The 16903-nt window shown below is 53.6% G+C and overlaps 1 protein-coding gene and 1 long non-coding RNA gene across 4 annotated transcripts in view; one reads left to right on the forward strand and one right to left on the reverse strand.

Moving 5' to 3' along the window:
* Positions 1–410: 410 nt before the first annotated feature.
* The window catches only part of Spock2 (sparc/osteonectin, cwcv and kazal-like domains proteoglycan 2), a 28942-nt gene continuing 12449 nt past the window's right edge, over positions 411–16903 (forward strand). Inside the window, exons 1-4 of one of the 3 annotated variants that reach the window (NM_052994.2) lie at positions 411–810; positions 15386–15394; positions 15632–15677; positions 15838–15952. In NM_052994.2, the coding sequence (NP_443720.1) occupies positions 622–810; positions 15386–15394; positions 15632–15677; positions 15838–15952 (359 nt within the window). In that variant the 5' untranslated portion in view covers positions 411–621. Of the gene's footprint in view, positions 811–1294; positions 1520–10446; positions 10542–15385; positions 15395–15631; positions 15678–15837; positions 15953–16903 lie in introns of those variants that run through there. The other 2 variants (XM_017314167.2, XM_006514347.4) reach the window with 2 other exon arrangements.
* Gm51801 lies at positions 1514–14130 on the reverse strand. Its single transcript, XR_003949003.1, has 3 exons — positions 12376–14130; positions 7904–8429; positions 1514–5577 (listed from the first exon to the last, which is right to left on the reverse strand). It is a non-coding gene; the product is annotated as a predicted gene, 51801 (long non-coding RNA).

A 16903-nucleotide genomic window follows, 5' to 3' on the forward strand; every position in this document is an offset into this window, starting at 1 on the left:
GTGTGGGGTGGGAGGAGGCCAAGGGAGAAGAAACTGTCTGTGGCCAGATTCCCTTTTAGACACCTGAGCCCAGCTGACTTGGTAACCCGAGAGTTTTCATCCTCTTTCCAGCCCTATGAAAGACCCCGGAGCCCTTCTTTGCTGTCCACCCTTAGATAGACAGCAGGGACATCTCAGGGTTCTGCTTCCCTGGCTTGCAACTCCTTGAGAGCTGGACTGACTTGCGCAGCCCTGCGCTGCGGCTTGGCTGGCTTGGCTGCTCTGATCCAGCGCTCTGCTTTGAAATCTACCCCCTCCTTTTTTTTTTTTTTTTTTTTTTTTTTTAACCAGGTATGATGATGTCAAACGTGATGCTGATGCTACAGTTACAGACACAGCCCCCGCTGGCGCAGCCTCTCTGAATCTCTCTCCCTCTCCGCGTCCAGCGCTGGGCTTTTTCAGACAAGTGCATCTGCTAACCAGGTCACATTTCAGCCACGACCCACCCTCCGTCAGTCACTGGAGTCAGACAGCAGGAGGAGGGCTGAGGAGGACCGCAGCGCTTCGCCAGTGGCGCGGTGGAGGGAAGGACATCAAATCCTGCTGAAGTCCAGACCCCCCCAGGTCCAAGCCCAGACCACGATGCGCGCTCCAGGCTCCGGGCGGCTGGCTCTGCCGCTGCTGCTCCTCGCCGTGGTCGCCTTGGCTGAAGGCGACGCCAAGGGGCTCAAGGAGGGCGAGACCCCCGGCAATTTCATGGAGGACGAGCAATGGCTGTCGTCCATCTCGCAGTACAGCGGCAAGATTAAGCACTGGAACCGCTTCCGAGACGTGAGCGGCGGGGCGCGGAGGGCCGGGCCGGGCGCGGGTTGTGGGTGGGGAGGCCGGGAGCAGAGACCCCGCGCGCTGGGAGCCACCGCCGCGTGTCGGAGCCGGAGCCTCTCGGGCCTGCCAGGCTAACTACGCCAAGTGTAAACAACACCGAGAGTCCCAGCCCCGAGCCCCTCCGGTGTTCCCGTGGCCACCAGCTTTGGGACCTTCAGTTCCCGCAGCCTCCCGGAGTGTCCTAGACGAGAACATGCTCTAGGGGCGCACGCTCGCGACGGGGTCTGCCTTGTGGCGTGGCGCGGAGCAGGGGTGCGGGATGTGGGGACCCGGGCCCTGGCTGCTGCTGGGCCCCGCCTGTCCCCCCACCCCCACCTCCTTGCCATCGGTCCCCGGGCTAGGCCCCTGCCGGGTGAATGCTGCAGACTGCACACACTGCTCTTGGCAGAGGGAGCGGATCTGGGTGGGGCCGGCAGGAAAGGTAGCGGCCGCAAGGGTGTCCTCCGACCCCTCCTTGGGCTTCGGAAGAAGGGGACAGAAGGCTCAAGGACTGAGCGGTGGCCAGGGCGTTGAGTTTGGGGAAGGGTTCCCCCAACCTCCAAGAGATGGTGGAAGGCGTGTCCATAATGGGGCGCGCGGGGGGGGGGGTGCACAGTGAAAATGCCCGAGGCGCTCTCCTCTCTCTCTCTCAGGGTGGTCGCCAGAGCCAGGCCAGGTAGGCTGGTTTTCCTGGACCAAGCTCGGCGGTGAAGCAAGGGGACCCCATCCTTGGTCCGGTGGGCATGAGAAGCAGAAGCGAGAGCCCCCAGGAGCTGGTTTGGGGTCCCTGGCAGAAGCCCGCCGCAAGCCGACTTAACCTTGGGCAAAGCTTTGCGGGTGGGGGCGGGGAGGAGGCTGCGGACCGGCCGGCGCCGCAGCTCTGTTTACCCGCACCTGTAGATCAGGGAGGGAATAGGAGGCGCGTTCCCTCCCGCAGGGCAGCCACGGCCGCCTCGCAGATGGTGGCGTGGGCAGGGGTGAGGAAGGGAGGGCGTGGCTGCGCCCTGGGCACCTCAGCGATGGGGTGGGGGTGAGGCCCTGAAATGTAGAGCGCCCCTCGATCTGGCGCTAGCTGACGCCCTGACCTCGCTCGGAAAGCCTCCTCTACGTTGGGTTCTTATTCCTCATTCCCCAGACTCTTGATTTTGACCCACCTAGTATAAGCCACACCATGACTGTTCTTTTTAAACTTCGAGCATCCACAAGTTTTTTTTTTTTTTAGATGTTTTTCTATTCAACAGTTTCATTCTGTTTCAGAATAAAGAGAGAGCTTGTTTTAATATCGCAAGGTGCTGGTTGTTACCCAGAGGGAGGGAGGAGATACCCAGTCAGTGACCCAGGGGGCTGGGGAAACGCGTGAACGCATACTGTTAGAGCACGAAGAAATGGTATTTACCGTTTTTTTCCGCCTAGAAACCGGCTGGGGGTATCTGTTTAGGTATCATTTTGTAAACATACATAAGGCACCCAGACATACCATGGGAAGAGGAAGAGGTTCGGATGTTTTTGTTTTCCAAGTCAAAGCGACTGTAATTTCTTTAGTAAGGGGAAGGAGCAATACCAGGCATCCAGGCCCAGGACCACCTAGTGGGCCCTTGTTCTCCATCTTTGCCCTACCAAAGGCCTTCCTCGGGCACCTGCAGGCCCAGCCCAGATTAGCGCAGTCTCCTGCCACTGTCCGCAGTCCAGCAATGAGGGGGCAGCAGCAAGCTGATCCTCTGGAAGGAATCCATGTGTCACCGGTCTGGGCCTCCCTCTGACTCCCTGACTGGCTGCTTGAGCTGCCTGGGACTAGTGAAGGTCAGAGGAGGAAAGTACCGACCGCTTCATCAGAACGGTGAGGGTTTCAAAATCAAAGGTTCTTCTCCTCTTCATCCACCCAGGCTTCCAGCAGCCAGCACAGTGGGTGCCAATAAATGCTTGACTGGCTTGACCCCCGGCTTAGGGCTGCCCACCTGTCTCCCTGTATCCGTGCCACCACCATCCCCATCAGAAGAAAGGCACTGGCATTGAAACCGCAGGACCAGCGCCTGCAGGATTCACAGAGAACACAGTGGCAGAGATGGGAGGATTCGTGCTCTGAAAACTCGGATTTTTCTCTAAAGCCCAGTTTTGGGGGAGCCCTGGCTGCAGGAGGCTGGAGTCTGGCAGAGAAATGGGACAGGGCAGGCAAGACAGGAGGGCTCGGCCTCAGGGAATCTGTTGGCAGCTTCTCCTCAAAGGCAGAGAAAGGAGGCTGCTAGCTCAGAGCCACCACCTTGCATAACTATAGCCACGCCACAGTGAGTGAGAGCAGTGCCTCGTGGAGTTGTATGGCACACAGACTGTGCCCAGGGACCCTGTCTGTGCTGCATATGCTTCTGGCCCCACCTAAGAGCCGGGGGGGGGGGGGGGGGCAGCCAGGCGGTGGTGGCACATGCTTTTAATCCCAGCACTTGGGAGGCAGAGGCAGGTAGATTTCTGAGTTCAAGGCCAGCCTGGTCTACAAGGTGAGTTCCAGGACAGCCAGGGCTATTCCGAGAGACCCTGTCTTGAAAAACCAAAAAAAAAAAAAAAAAAAAAAAAAAAAGGAGAGAGAGAGAGCTGAGAGCTGGGGGGCTTCTAGTCAGACGCTATAGCACAGATCTCTGTATCCATCCCCATTGGGTCAGCTCTTCTGAAGAATATGAAAACATCAGCTCTTGAGAGAGAAAAAGGGACAATTTTTGAGGAGTCCCTAAGGGACTGCCAGGTTGAGTTTGACTCTGGCTCGTAAGTGATCACAGATGGTGTAGGGCCACCTGTCTGGCTGGGTGAGAGAGGGACAAGCAAGAGGGTGAGCGGTGCTCAGGGAACAGGATCCAGGGCATCAGGGACATGGAGGAGGGGCTGTGCCATCGAACAGTGGACAGATGAGCAGGGAAGATGGAGGAGTTGGGTGAGGCTTTACGGTGTTGCTGGGACCGGCTCGGTGCGTGAGAAGGGCCTTCCGCTTAGCATCCTCTCTGGGAGCACCAGGATTATCAGAGGCAGGCTTTGCTAGCAGAGTAATCCTTCCCTCCAGTGGGCACCGGGATTTCACATCCTGGGCCTGTAGGTCTTTTCTAACGCCCGCCACTCTTCTCCCAGGGAGGGGCGGATTCACGATGGAGTAGTTAGGTTGTGGCCCGAGGCTGGCTTCGTGGCTTCCAAGTTCTCTGCCCAGGGCAGTCTTAGGCTTTTTTATGAGCCCTGCTCTTCAGTGTTTTCATATCTGAATTCACTCCTGCAGAGCTGGGTCAGACTTGTGCATGGGTCTTGGAACGCAGCTTGCAGGGCCTCATGGTTATGGGCACTTGAGAAGGGAAAGCCATTACACCTCATCTCTAGGGTCGGCTCCAAAGAGCTTGGCTGGGAAGGACTGACTGTTCTCTCGCTCTTCTTGGCTCTTCTCTGCTTTGCACTCCACTTCCATTAAATTTTAATTATATTTGTGAGTGGTGAGCATAGTGTTTGGCACCCAGAGGCACGCTGCTAATTCATGTTGAGCCGGCGATGGCAGTGAGCCTTCCCGGCATGCATTGCCTCCTGCACCACTCCACAACCGGGGAGACAGTTGTCCCTTGATCATCTATCCTTGTATGGTCAAAGATACAGGGACATCCAGAGGTTTGAGGGATCCACAGCTAGGAAGATTGGCAGGACTCGGGTGTCACTGTTGTTTTGTTCCTCTGAGACAGGCTCAGGGATCCCAGGCGAGGGCTTACAAGCACGCACCACTGAGCCTAGTTTCACCAGCACTGAGAATTGAACTCAGGCTTCAGTGCACACCAGGCAAGCATCCTACCCACTGAGCCCCAGAACTTGGATTTGGATACAGGTCAATGTAATCCGGCTTTGTGTTCAGGAGATCTGACAGTTCCTCATCTCTACTGAATCAGGGAGGAAGGGTCAACTGTAACAAACCAAGTGTGCCCTGGCTAGTGTCCTATCAGCTTCCAAGGCTGTCTCAGAAAGGGGCAGCATCTCCTTGGAGGGATGACAAAGACCCAGTGTCTTCAGCAGCCTGCCAGCAGCCTTGTCCTAGCCTAGTACTATCCAAAGAGGGACAGGGAGTGAAGAGTTCTAGGACAGCTTGACCTGGGCTCAGGTTCTTCCCACAGGATGTTAAGCACGGCACGTCAGCCCTTTGAGCCTGAGCTTCAGACTGTGAGACTGACATGAGTGTGCACTAAGGAAGTTTATCCCAGGAAGGAGGGCACCCCCCGAAGGCCACCCCTTTAAGATGGAAAGCATCAGATAGAATACTGTCTTTGGAGCTGGCCACAACCGTCCTCATTCTTTATGTCAAGGATGGTACATCGACTTGATTCGTTCCCTCATCTGCTACCGATCTGGGTGTGTGTATCTCAGGCTTCATGGTGATCCTGGAAGCTACAGGTCGGGGTTTCCATCTGCTGACCGTATGCAAGTCCCATGTCTTGTTGCCTGCCAATAGGCCAGTAACACGGAAAAGCAGCAAAAGGGTTCCCTCCTGCTCCCAACCTCTAAATCAGCACGTAGGGACAATCTGTGCATATGTTGTAAGGAGGTGTGGGTTTGTGAGAACCCCAAGGTGGGTCAGAAGGGATTCTATAATTTGGGTTGGGAGCAAGCCAGGTCCTTCACCAGCCTCCTCCTCCACCCTGGTTTCTGACTCTTCTCCCATCAGAGGGTTGGCATCTCCAGAACAGGGTGGTGTGGTGATGGATGTGAGGGCTCAGCCGGATGCTCATCCTGGGAAGAGAGGGATGGAAGAGGCCCACTGATTGATGGGGATGCAGGATGCTTCTCTTGTCTCCCAGCCATTCTTAGAAGACAGCCAGCCCATGGCACCTCATGGCACCTCAGTCTTCACGGGGTCAGAGCTGTCTGAGGAACCGGAGAGCTCAGGCCTACCTCAGGTCCCAGGGGCCCAGGGGAAGTGCTTTGACTCTCTTCCTACTGGGAAGGCAGAGCCTCCATCTTCTCACCGGCTCAAGGCACTGACTAATGACAGGGATCCCTGAACTCTGAGCATGCTGTGACCCCTGGGAAAGGAGCATACCTCACCTCACCCCCTTTCCCAGTGGGATGCAAAGTCTTTGGGTTCAAGCAAAGGTTTCCTTTTCCTCCCAAGGAAGGGCCAATGACTGAGCAGTAGGTTTTTGGGGGGCACACTATCCCTCTCCATTATTTTTCTCTTTGTAGCCCTGGCTGACCAGGAGCTCACTAGGTAGACCAGGCTAGTCTTGAACTCACAGCCTCTGCTTCCTGAGCACTAGCATTAAAGGTGCCTAGCCCCCCCACCCCACCCCCACTGTCTCTTCTTCTTTCTCTTCCTCTCTTTCCCTTTTCCTTTCCTTTCCTTTTTCCCTTTTCTTCCTTTCTCCTTTTTCTCCTTTCTCCTTTCTTTCCTTTCTTCTTTCTTTCCTTTCTCCTTTCTTTCCTTTCTCCTTTCTCCTCCTTTCTCCTTTCCTTTCCTTTCCTTTCCTTTCCTTTTTCCTTTCCTTTTTCCTTTCCTTTTTCCTTTCCTCTTTCCTTTCCTCTTTCCTTTCCTCTTTCCTTTCCTCTTTCCTTTCCTCTTTCCTTTCCTCTTTCCTTTCCTCTTTCCTTTCCTCTTTCCTTTCCTCTTTCCTTTCCCCTTTCCTTTCCTTTCCTTTCCTTTCCTTTCCTTTCCTTTCCTTTCCTTTCCTTTCCTTTCCTTTCCTTTCCTTTCCTTTCTCCCCTCCCCTCCCCTCTCCTTTCCTTTCAAGGCAGGGTTTCTCTACGAAGCACTAGGCTGGCCTCGAACTCACAGAGACCACCTGCCTTTGACTCCAGAGTTCTGGGCTTACTAGGCACCATGCGTGTGCCTGAAACTGGAGTCACAGCCAGCCATGAGCCCTCATGTAGGTGTGGGACGTGGACCCTAGGTCCTCTGGGGGAGCAGCCAGTGCCCTCTCTCCTGACCCTTTTGCGTCTCTCTTATGTGGATTCTGACCTCATCATACGTGTCTGTCCGAATGACCTCATCTAAACCCAGTCACTTCCTAAGGCTGCCACCACCTAATGCCACCTCACGGTGGGGTTTGGGGCTTCTGTATGTGAGTTTAGGGAGGAGTGGAACCCAGACATACAGCCTGTAACATAGTCTCTCCCCTTCTCTCCCAGGGCCCCTGTGAGTCTCATTAGGGCTGTGGATAGGGAAGACCTAGATACTGAGTTTAGTTACTTTGTGTTTTTGAATATCATATTGTTCAAGGTTGGATCCAAACTCTTCGAAGCTGACCTTGAACTGATCCTCCTGACCTAACCCCCTGAGTGATGGGATTGTTGTGAGTGCTCTTAGGATGCAGAGTTTGAATAGTGTTGTCCTCCAGGTTCTGGGGTGGGCTGGTCTCTGATAGTCCCCCCCCCCTTGCGTATCATCAACCTTCTGCTGCAGGGCCAGCCCCTTTCCTCACTGCTCCTTGGCTGCAGGCTCATTTGGCACTTGTGGGTGCTGCCTCCAGGGGCTCGGATCTCAAGGGCCTGTCTGCTGAAGCAGTTAATGTGTTTGTCACTTTTCTCCCGTGACCTGTGATCATCAGCCTCTCCAGGCAGGATCTGGAAACGGATCACCTCCTGTTGCCCCTGCCCCCAGGACTGCTTGGAGTGTTGTAGGTGCTCCACAGAAATGCTCACACAGTGGAAAGCGACAGTGGGGATGGGTCCCACCCCATCCCACAATCCTCTAAGCACCCCCCTCCTACTTGCCACATATGGCACCATGGGTTTGGGCCACAAAGATGAGGTGAGGAAAGGGCTCTGAACTGGGCTAATTATTCAGGGGTGTCTGTTCCTTTTTCAAAGTGTTGGGAACATAAGGAAAAGGGGTCCCAAGCCGCTTTTATCCTCCAGGCCCCTGAGCCTGTGTATCTAACGCTTGGCTGAAGACAGCTGACCACCTCTCCTGCTGCCTGGCTCTAATGTACTTGTCTGGGACATGGTGAAGAGGCTGGAATTATTCATCCCACCCCCATTCCATTCTCACTTCTTCATTTGAAAAATCTGAGAGAGCAGAACCGCAGGTCCTCACCAGCTCTTAGTCCCCATATCTTACCTATGAAGAAAGGGGTCTTGAAGGCCAGGTGCCTGAGACTCTTGTCTGCTCCTGTGGTCTGTTGTCCTTCCAAGTCTCCTCAGCTCATGGCTGGGGTCTTCCTTAGAGAATGGCATGGCAACCTTGATTCACCTCTGGTGGTTCCATTGGGAAGCCAAGGCCAGAGACGGTTTACAGTAGAGCCCAGACCCTTGGCCTCTCTCTTCTTCTCCACCCACTGTGTATGAATTCTATACACACAGCAGGGACCACTGCTGGTGTAGAATCCAAGGACTGAGTGGGTGGGGGTGGCCCAGATCCTGTTAGAATCACGGGAGGTCATGCTCTGGTCTGGCCCGGCCTTGGCAGGGCGTTGACACGGGCATACCTGAGCCCAGGCCAGGCTCCTGGCATGCAGGGAGCAATGAGAAGCACATTTTTACCCTTGGAGGAAATTCCTGAGAGGGGAAAAGAGGTGGGAGGCGGCAACATCCCCTAGGTACCTGTCTCCATCTGTTTGCCCAGGTCTCACACAGTGGACACAGCCCTGTGAGAGAGAAGTAGGTGTTTTGATGCCCCTGCCCCGCCAGCCCTCTCTTTTGCTGAGGCAGAGGCTGTGCCAGGCAGCCTTACTACTCCCCTCCTAAACCCTTTTTATGGCTGTGGTTGTTTCTTGGGGAAGACAGGAGAAGGCACCCTATAACCACACCCCACTCCTAATTTTGAGCCTTCTCCAGGGGTGAGGGACATTCCTGCACCCATTACGTGTGTTCTGGAATGAGGCGAAATGATTCTCAGATACCAGGCCTCTTGAAGCTTAGGTGAGGCCTGGCCTGCTTACATTTTTAAAGATTTTTTTTTTTTAAAGCTGGGCAGTGTTGGTGCATGCTTTTAATCCCAGCACTCAAGAAGCATAGGAAGTGGGGCTGGAGAGATGGCTCAGCGGTTAAGAGCACTGACTGCTCTTCCGAAGGAATGAGTTCAATTCCCAGCAACCACATGGTGACTCACAACCATCTGTAATGAGATCTGATGCCTATCTTCTGGTGTGTCTGAAGACAGCTATGGTGTACTCATATACATAAAATAAATAGTTAATTCTTTAAAAAGAAGAAGAAGAGGAGGAAGAGGAGGAGGAGGAGGAAGAGGAGGAGGAGGAGGAGGAAGAAGAAGAAGAAGAAGAAGAAGAAGAAGAAGAAGAAGAAGAAGAAGAAGAAAGAGAAGAAGAAGAAGAAGAAAGAGAAGAAAGAGAAGAAGAAGAAGAGAAGAGGAAAATCAGATCTCTGTGATTTCGAGGCCAGCTTGGTCGACAGAGCAAGTTCGAGAACAGGCAGGGCTACACAGAAAAAGCCAGTCTTGAAAAACCAAAACCTCAGTCTTGAAAAACCAAAACTTAAGAGATTCTTGATCTATTAAGAAAAGGGGGGGGGCAGAAAATGGGGGGAAGATGCCCTAAGAAAATTACAGAGTCTCATGATGAACCCGTGCGAATGAGCTGTGACAGTCAGTCTCCTCAGGGAGAGACAGTGGGGAAGTCGGAATCTGTGGCCACTGAAACCACCCTGTGCCCATGCTGTCAGCTGCCTGGGTTTTATGGTCCTTGTTAAGTCCCACCTTCCCAGTGTCCCTCCATCTTGGCTCTGAGCATTGCAGAGAGACCTGTCTTAACAAATAAGAAAGCAGGGTCTGTCCAGGGCAGGTGACTCTTGCCTGGCATCCAGTGGTAAGGCCAAGCAGGAACCCAGTACGCTGACTCCACACTGGGCATCTGGGTGAGAGGTTGCTTCCCTCAGCACACTGCTGCAGAGAGAGGGTGGGCCAGTGATTCTCCGCTGGGTTCCCTGTCCCCTCCTCCTCTGTCCCCAACCAGCGGAAACGATTGGGTTAACTCAAGCTGTGAAGTGAGCTGGCGATTTGGGTGCTAATTAAAACGACAGGAAGTAAACAGCCTCCAAAATACCCAGCATGCGCCCCCTAAACCCACTAGGCCTGCGCACTTCATCTTTTCCCCCCAGCTTGGCGCAGTGGGCCTGTCTCCATGGCAACTGAGCCGAGCTGCAGAGATCAAAGCAGGAGATGGGTTAGCTCCAAACCTGCAGAACCGGGGCGGGTGAGGGATTTCTGGAAAGAGCCTGGAGAAGGAAGCCCCCCAGAAATCTCCCCCTCCCTTCCAATGCCAGTCTCCTTACCCCCTCCCTGAAGCATGCTGGCACGGCAGGAGAGACTACCATGGCCTGGTGGTTGGACTTCCTGGTTTCACTTGACCTAGGTCTTTATCAGTTAACATTTATGGTGTGCTAGTTTGGGAGCCACTGTTCTGCCATGCAGTTGCTGTGAGGTCCTCTATAAGTCACGTAACATCCCTGAGCTTCAGTTGAGAGACAGTTAATATAGCAACAGTTAAGTTTCTCTTAGGGCTTCTGTGAAGAGTAAGTAAACAAGGCAGGAGTAGAAAGAGCTTAGCGTAGCTTCCCCAGCGGTACTTGCTGTGAAGACGTAGCTGTTGTTACTAGCGTTATTACTGTTTACTGGGTGCTGGGCAGGGAAGTTGAACTTTATATGGTGTCTTCCCTTAAGGAATTGGATGTGTAAATAAGGCAGAGGGAAGCATAAACCTTACATGGCTGGATGTCACCAGAGCAACGCTAGACTCTCCAAGGTAGGCTAAGCAGGTGAGGGCGGGGTTGGAAAGGAGCTGGGTTGTGACAGACAACTGAGGTCTGGGGTCAGATGTGGATACATGTGCAGAGCGGAGAAGGCAGCTGTGCAAAGCCATGGCCTACTGAGAGACCCCTGGGTGGACAGTGGACGCAGTGGCCAGACACAGATGAAAAGATGAACCTTCTTCTGGAGGTGTTGGGGAACCAGGGAAGGGTTTCTAAATGTAACATTTATAGTGATCCCCTCCTTTCCTATAAAAGCAATAGGTGTTCATTGTAGAAAATTTTGAAGATGGAGGAAGGGAGGAAAAAAAGATGCTAAATGCTCTCTGCATCCCTGCCCTGCAGAGGAAACATCTTGTTAACGCTCTGATAGAAATAATTTCTCTCTTAGTCTGTCTGTCTGTCTGTGAATGCAAGCTGCTCTGGTAGTAAATAGGACACATATTTAAGAAGCCACTCGCCATCTACCCTGGGGAGGGTGAATGCAAAGCCAAGACAGGGCTCTACAGGGGTTTCAGCTCAACTGTCTTGAGGTGGGGACTGGAGAGGGTGGTTGGGGAGGTGGGGAAGGAAGGAAGGTCATGGAGAGGGCAGCGTGGCATTCTAATGTATGCGAGGTGAGCTCTAGCCTACTGGCCTCACTATAGCTGTCCAGAGCTTAACCGGAACCAACACATGTGAGCCCAGCGGTCCCTAATTGTACTTGGGCATTGGGAGACTTACACAGTTTCTCCCTCCTATGACCCTGGGCCCACGTGGCCCAGGGGAAGGATCCTAGCTGTTGTTGTATGAGAGGCCTTTGAAGGACAGTCTCCTGGCCTGCAGCCTTCCCTCACTGTGGCTCTCTTCACACCCAGGGAATGGCAGTGCCAGGCCTGGCTCTTATCTTCTGCCCAGTTGTTCTCTCTCCCTACACCTCTAAAAATGAAATTTCTCACTTTTAATGGTGTTACTGCAAAATACTTGGAGAGAATTTATTTCCTATTTATTCCTTTCAAGAGACAGGGTCTCCTGTGTTCCAGGGTGGCCTTGAGCTCACTAGCTGGAGAGAACCTGGGACTTTGGATCCTCCTGCTTCTACCTTTGGAATGCTGGAGTTATAAGAGAACTACCACACGCAGTTTCTGTGCTCCTGGGGCTGGAATTTGGGGCTTCCTGCATGCTGGGTTAGCACTCTACCTACCTCTAACCCCTGCCTGGGAAGTTACTTTAAAACCCTGTTCCTGACAAGGACAGTGCATTCATGCATTCCAGAAGTTTTCCTCACTTGTCTGTTTTGTGAGCCTTCCTTGAACTAGCCAGGGGAGATGGGTGTGACCTTCTCTCAGGCTAGAACTCTGGGTACCCACTCTTCTACCATCTGCTCTGGCTCCTGCTCCAGAGCACGAGAGAAAGCCCCCCAAGCCCCGTTAGGTGGGGATGAATCATAGCAGAACTATAGGGCATCCTCTTTCCCAACAAGACCCAGGTACCCAGGTCTGATTATTTCTCACAGCCGCTAATAAGGCCACTTGGGTGCCATAAATAGACATACTGCAGGAAGGATGTATTTCCCAGTCAACCACAGTCCCCTTCATCAGCTTGAAGATGGTACTGGCTCCCGGCTGACCTCAGCATCCCCCCCCCTCCCCGTTCTACCCCAAAATGACTATTCCCATGATGCCTGCAAGATGCCCTGTCACCACTCCCTGTGACCCCTCTGGGGAGCCATTAGTCTCACATTCCCACGGGACTCTGCTTCCCAGCAATGACCCCTCTTTCCCCAGCTTCCAAAGATACTTCACCTTTCATCTCTTGCCTCCCCACCCTCCCCACCCCCGTTTTCCTCACCTGAATCTGAGTCTCTTGTTGATATAACAGCATCAATGTGGAGCATGTTCCTTTGAGGGAGGCCAAGTGAGAGGTGACTGAGCTTCAGAGGCCAGGAATGTGCCTGAGGCACTAACGAGGGGAGGGGACGGGGACTACTCTGGGACCCTGGGACCCAGGGTAGCTGCAGGGCCTCCTGTCCTCACCCTCTGGCTGACTGCTTCCAGCCTCCCAGAGGGAGGGGCTGGGTTGCAAGGGATTATGAACCAGGCATCCCTCCAGAGCCTCGCCAACTGTGCAGTGGGGTCACAGGGCTTAGCTGGATTCTCGAATGGTACTCCTCTTCAGAAAGATCTCCTCTGCCTCCTAAGGCAGCACGGAGACACCCCCCCTGGGGTGTGTGTGGATGGATTCTTAAAAGCCCTCCCCACCATCACTTGAGTTCCTAATCAGACATTCTCGGCCTTAAGCTTTAAGGAGCCACTTTGTACTGAGTTCCAAGGACTCTACAGTGGGTTGTGACTGAAGTCTGTGAGTGGACTCCAAAGCCCTCAGCAGGTGCTTCCGAGTGGCAGGATCATAGAGGATTCTAGATCACCTCGGGTCCGGCCCACTCCACTGTTTTAGCAGGTGGCTGTTGAGGACACAGATCTTGATGGTCAAAGACGGCTGCTCCCCAAACACCAGACAATCACAAGATCCTCTGTCCTTGAAATGGGGTCAATATGGAGCCTGGAATTGGATAGCCTCCTGCCTCAGTTCCTTACTGCTGGAATTGTAGGCGTGCAACCCCATGCTTTTTCTCTTCCACTTTACAACCATACCACCCCCTCTTCCCAAGGGGAAAAAAATAGGAGCAGCAGGAGACAGTCCCTGAAAAAGGCTGGTACCTACTTCCACACCAGTCTGGTCATCTTGGCTGGCCTCAGCTATTTGGCCATTCTCAGCTTATTTCCCATCTTCGGGAAAGGAGGCTCTGGGCGGACAAGCCCTGCACCGAGATGCTGTTGAAGAAGGGGCTAGGACTGAGCTGTCATCCTTTGCCTGCTCCCACAAAAAGCCAAGTGGGGGTGGGGGTGGGGTGGGGAGTGGCACTCATGGCTTCCAGAGCAAGCCCTGAGCATTTGGGCCCTGTTGACCTTTCTCCTGTCTGATCCTGAGCCCAAGGCCTGGGAGACACTTGGCTCCTTGGGCATCCTGTGGTGCCCAAGGTGAGGAGAGCCAAGGGTTAGGGGGAAAGGCCAGATGGGAGAGATAGAGAGGCAGGCAGAGGCATGGGAAGAGCCATGCCGTCCGTCCGTCCATCGGTCTGTCCCTCCCTCCCTCCCTCCCTCCCTCCCTCCCTCCCTCCCAGGGAGCCTGTTTCTCTCTGGCCCCTCCCTCCTCTCCCACCCATCTCTGAATACCTTCCCTATCTATGGAAGAGGCAGGAAGGCTGCACGGAGCAAGTGAGAAACCTGGAGGCTGCTCACAGAAATGGGGTCTGCTGCTTCATTTCTGGATGCAAACCATCTGGCACTGGCGGATGGCCTTAGGTGGCCCCATGTTCATGCGCTCCACATCTGTATGCTTATGTGCATATCCATAGAATCGAGGAGGATGAATGTGCACACGCCTGTACACACACACACACACACACACACACACACACACACACACACACTATGTGCTCTCATAGGGGTACATGTATACACCTAGGTAGGCCTGAATGAATGGCCCAGTTTTACTTTGACCATTGCCTGCCTGGCTCTGCCCTTTAGCTTTCATACTCACTCCCCTGGTACCTGTCAGTTTCCAGAAGTGGTTTCCAAAGCCCTTGTGGGCATCTCTTCACTGCGTGCCCTTGTTGTCTGATAGCAGAGCCCCCATGCCCTCTTCTCCTGGGCATAACAGCTAAATGCCAGGTCTATACCACCCCCACTCCTGCACATCTCTGACTGGGATATGGCAAAGACTAGGATGGGTTTGGTTGCAGGTAGCCATATGTAGTCTCTCCTCAGTGTCCCGTGCAGAGAAAGCTGGTGGTTGGTTCTCGGGTATTGTTATCCTCCAGAGTCCAGAAGCTGCTCCTACCTGTCTGGCAAGGTTTCCTTCAGACACCCTGGAAGCTGTCTGATGGCCTTCAACAACCATCCCCACCTCAAAGGGCAGAGGGAGGAGGCAAAGAGCATTGGCTCGTCTGTGCAAGGGAGGAGGGGCTGTGGGAAGCTTTTCTTCTTCCGGTCAGGCTTGGGGTGCATCGGCCAAGCGATGAAACAAAGTGGGAAGGTCTCCCTGGGCCTCGGGTCCCAGAGATCCTGTGAGGTAGTGGGAAGAGAGGGCTGTCCAGGGCACCAGAGACCTGCTTCAGTGAAGGTGGGATCTGAATCACGTAATGGCACATCTCTGACTGTTTTGGTTTCTTCTGCCTGTGACGGGCTGGCTCATGTGACCTGGAAGGACCTTTCAGGTTCCCTGGACCATGATAATCAGGAAAGCCATCACCATAGTCACTATACCCTCCTACCCCCAGTGGGCACCACCATCTGAGCTCTGTCGGAAGGAAGGAACCCTGAGTAGAAACCAGCTTCCCTACAACTCTTCCTCGCACCTCCCTCACAGGGTGGGCAGGTGACGGCAGGGTGCTTGCCAAAGAAGAGGCTGCAGCAGGAGGAGAACTGGGTGCTGTTTCCCAGATACCCTGGGCAGAGGCACAAGAAATAGCATTTCCAGGCAGTGCAGCTCCCTCAGACATCTGCCTTGGTAGTAGGGCCAGGGCTGGGCTGGGGTTTGTTGTCCTTTCAAAACCGTGGGACTCACCTTCCAGCCTCCAGAGAGTGCTGTTTTTGTGTGTATGTGCAGAAGACACGGGATTACCAGCCTCCAATTGGTGTTGCTTGGGGGGGGGGGGTGTCCTCTAGACTTATTACAATCAGAGTGGACCAGGGATGTCCCAGGCATATGGTCTGAGAGTGGGCCTCACAGCCAAGTCTGTCTTTCTTCTTCTCTCCTCTGCTCGTTTCCTGTGGATTCCATGGCGTTCTGTCTTCAGGAGGTAGAAGTGAGTATGATCCAGGCCTCTTCCCCGGCCAGCCACTAGTGTGGGGTGGGAAGTCCCATGTGGGAGAGACTGGAGAGGGTTCTAGGGTATCGCATGTGGGGAGGTTATGTGGGTGGGCTGTTCTAGTTGCCATGTGGAAACGGTGGTCCAGGCCTCTCCCATCCTTTCTCTTCAGTTGAGCCTGAGATGTAACTGGGGCCCTTCCTTCCTTTCTCCCATCCCTATGTCCGTTCCTAGGATGATTACATCAAGAGCTGGGAAGACAATCAGCAAGGAGATGAAGGTAGCTTGTCCCTCTGGGGTACGTGGGGGAGGAGACTGAGCCCCACGGGGACAGAAGAGCAATGACTCTGCTCTGGGGCTCTAAGAACAGCAGTCTGCAGTTGGGGTGGGGATCCTGGGCTCTCCTCTGTGTTCAGTACCCTGACCTTGTGTCCCCACAGCTCTGGATACCACCAAGGACCCCTGCCAGAAGGTGAAGTGCAGTCGCCACAAGGTGTGTGTTGCTCAAGGCTACCAGCGCGCCATGTGCATCAGCCGCAAGAAGTTGGAGCACAGGTGAGTGACAGCCAGGAGCTCCAGAAGGGGCTGTCTTGCTCAGAAGGTAGGGCTCCACAACCCTGTCCTTACATATTAGGCATCTACTGTTTCAAAGAACATCGCTCACAATTTAGTGGCTCAGAACAAGAACATGTGATCGCATTGTTTCTGAGCAGTGCTTCTCAACCTTCCTAATGCTGTGACCCCTTTAATACAGTTCCTTGTGCTGTGGTAACCCCCAATCATTAAATTATTTTTCATTGCTACTTCATAACTGTGATTTTGCTTGTTATGAGTAATAATGTAAATATCTGTGCTTCCTGGTGGTCTTAGGTGACCCCTATGAAAAGTCATTCGACCCAGAAGGAGTCGCGACCCACAAGTTGAGAACCACAGTTTTCAGAGTGTCAGGACACCCAGTGTTAGTTCTATTGGTTTGGTTGGGTGTGGCTTGGGGGTCTGTGGTAAGAGAGGATGATTCAGATGATTTCCTCTTGATGGTCACCAGCAAGCAGGGGGCAACTTGGGCAAGAAGGCATGACCCCTGAGAGAAGATGGAAGAACCTGGAGGGAACTGATTCCCACCTTGAGAGATTTTTTTTTTGTGCGGGAGGGGGGATGTCTGAGGATAAAGGAGATGGTATTTGTGAAAGTGCAAACTTTAGGGTTCCATGGAAATGCAGGAAGCACTGATGTTGGGGTCTCTCCTTTCCCACCTGTCTTCTGGCTGTTGGTTGGAGGTGTGAGTTCCTAGTCATTGGAGAGAACCAGAGGGAGGTTTGTGTGTCCTTGGCTTTACCTCGTGGCAACCGGCTTTCTATAAATGAGTAGAAACCGGGAAAAAGGAAGGGAAGGTGGGAGGGAGAGATGGAGGGAGGGAAAAAGAGAGACAGAGTCAGAGACAGAGACAGAAGCAGAAACAAATATAGAAGCAGAGACAGAGAGACCAAGACAGACTGAAACAGAGAC

This window comes from Mus musculus, chromosome 10 (genome assembly GCF_000001635.26).
Source record: "Mus musculus strain C57BL/6J chromosome 10, GRCm38.p6 C57BL/6J".
Lineage (NCBI taxonomy): Eukaryota > Metazoa > Chordata > Mammalia > Rodentia > Muridae > Mus > Mus musculus.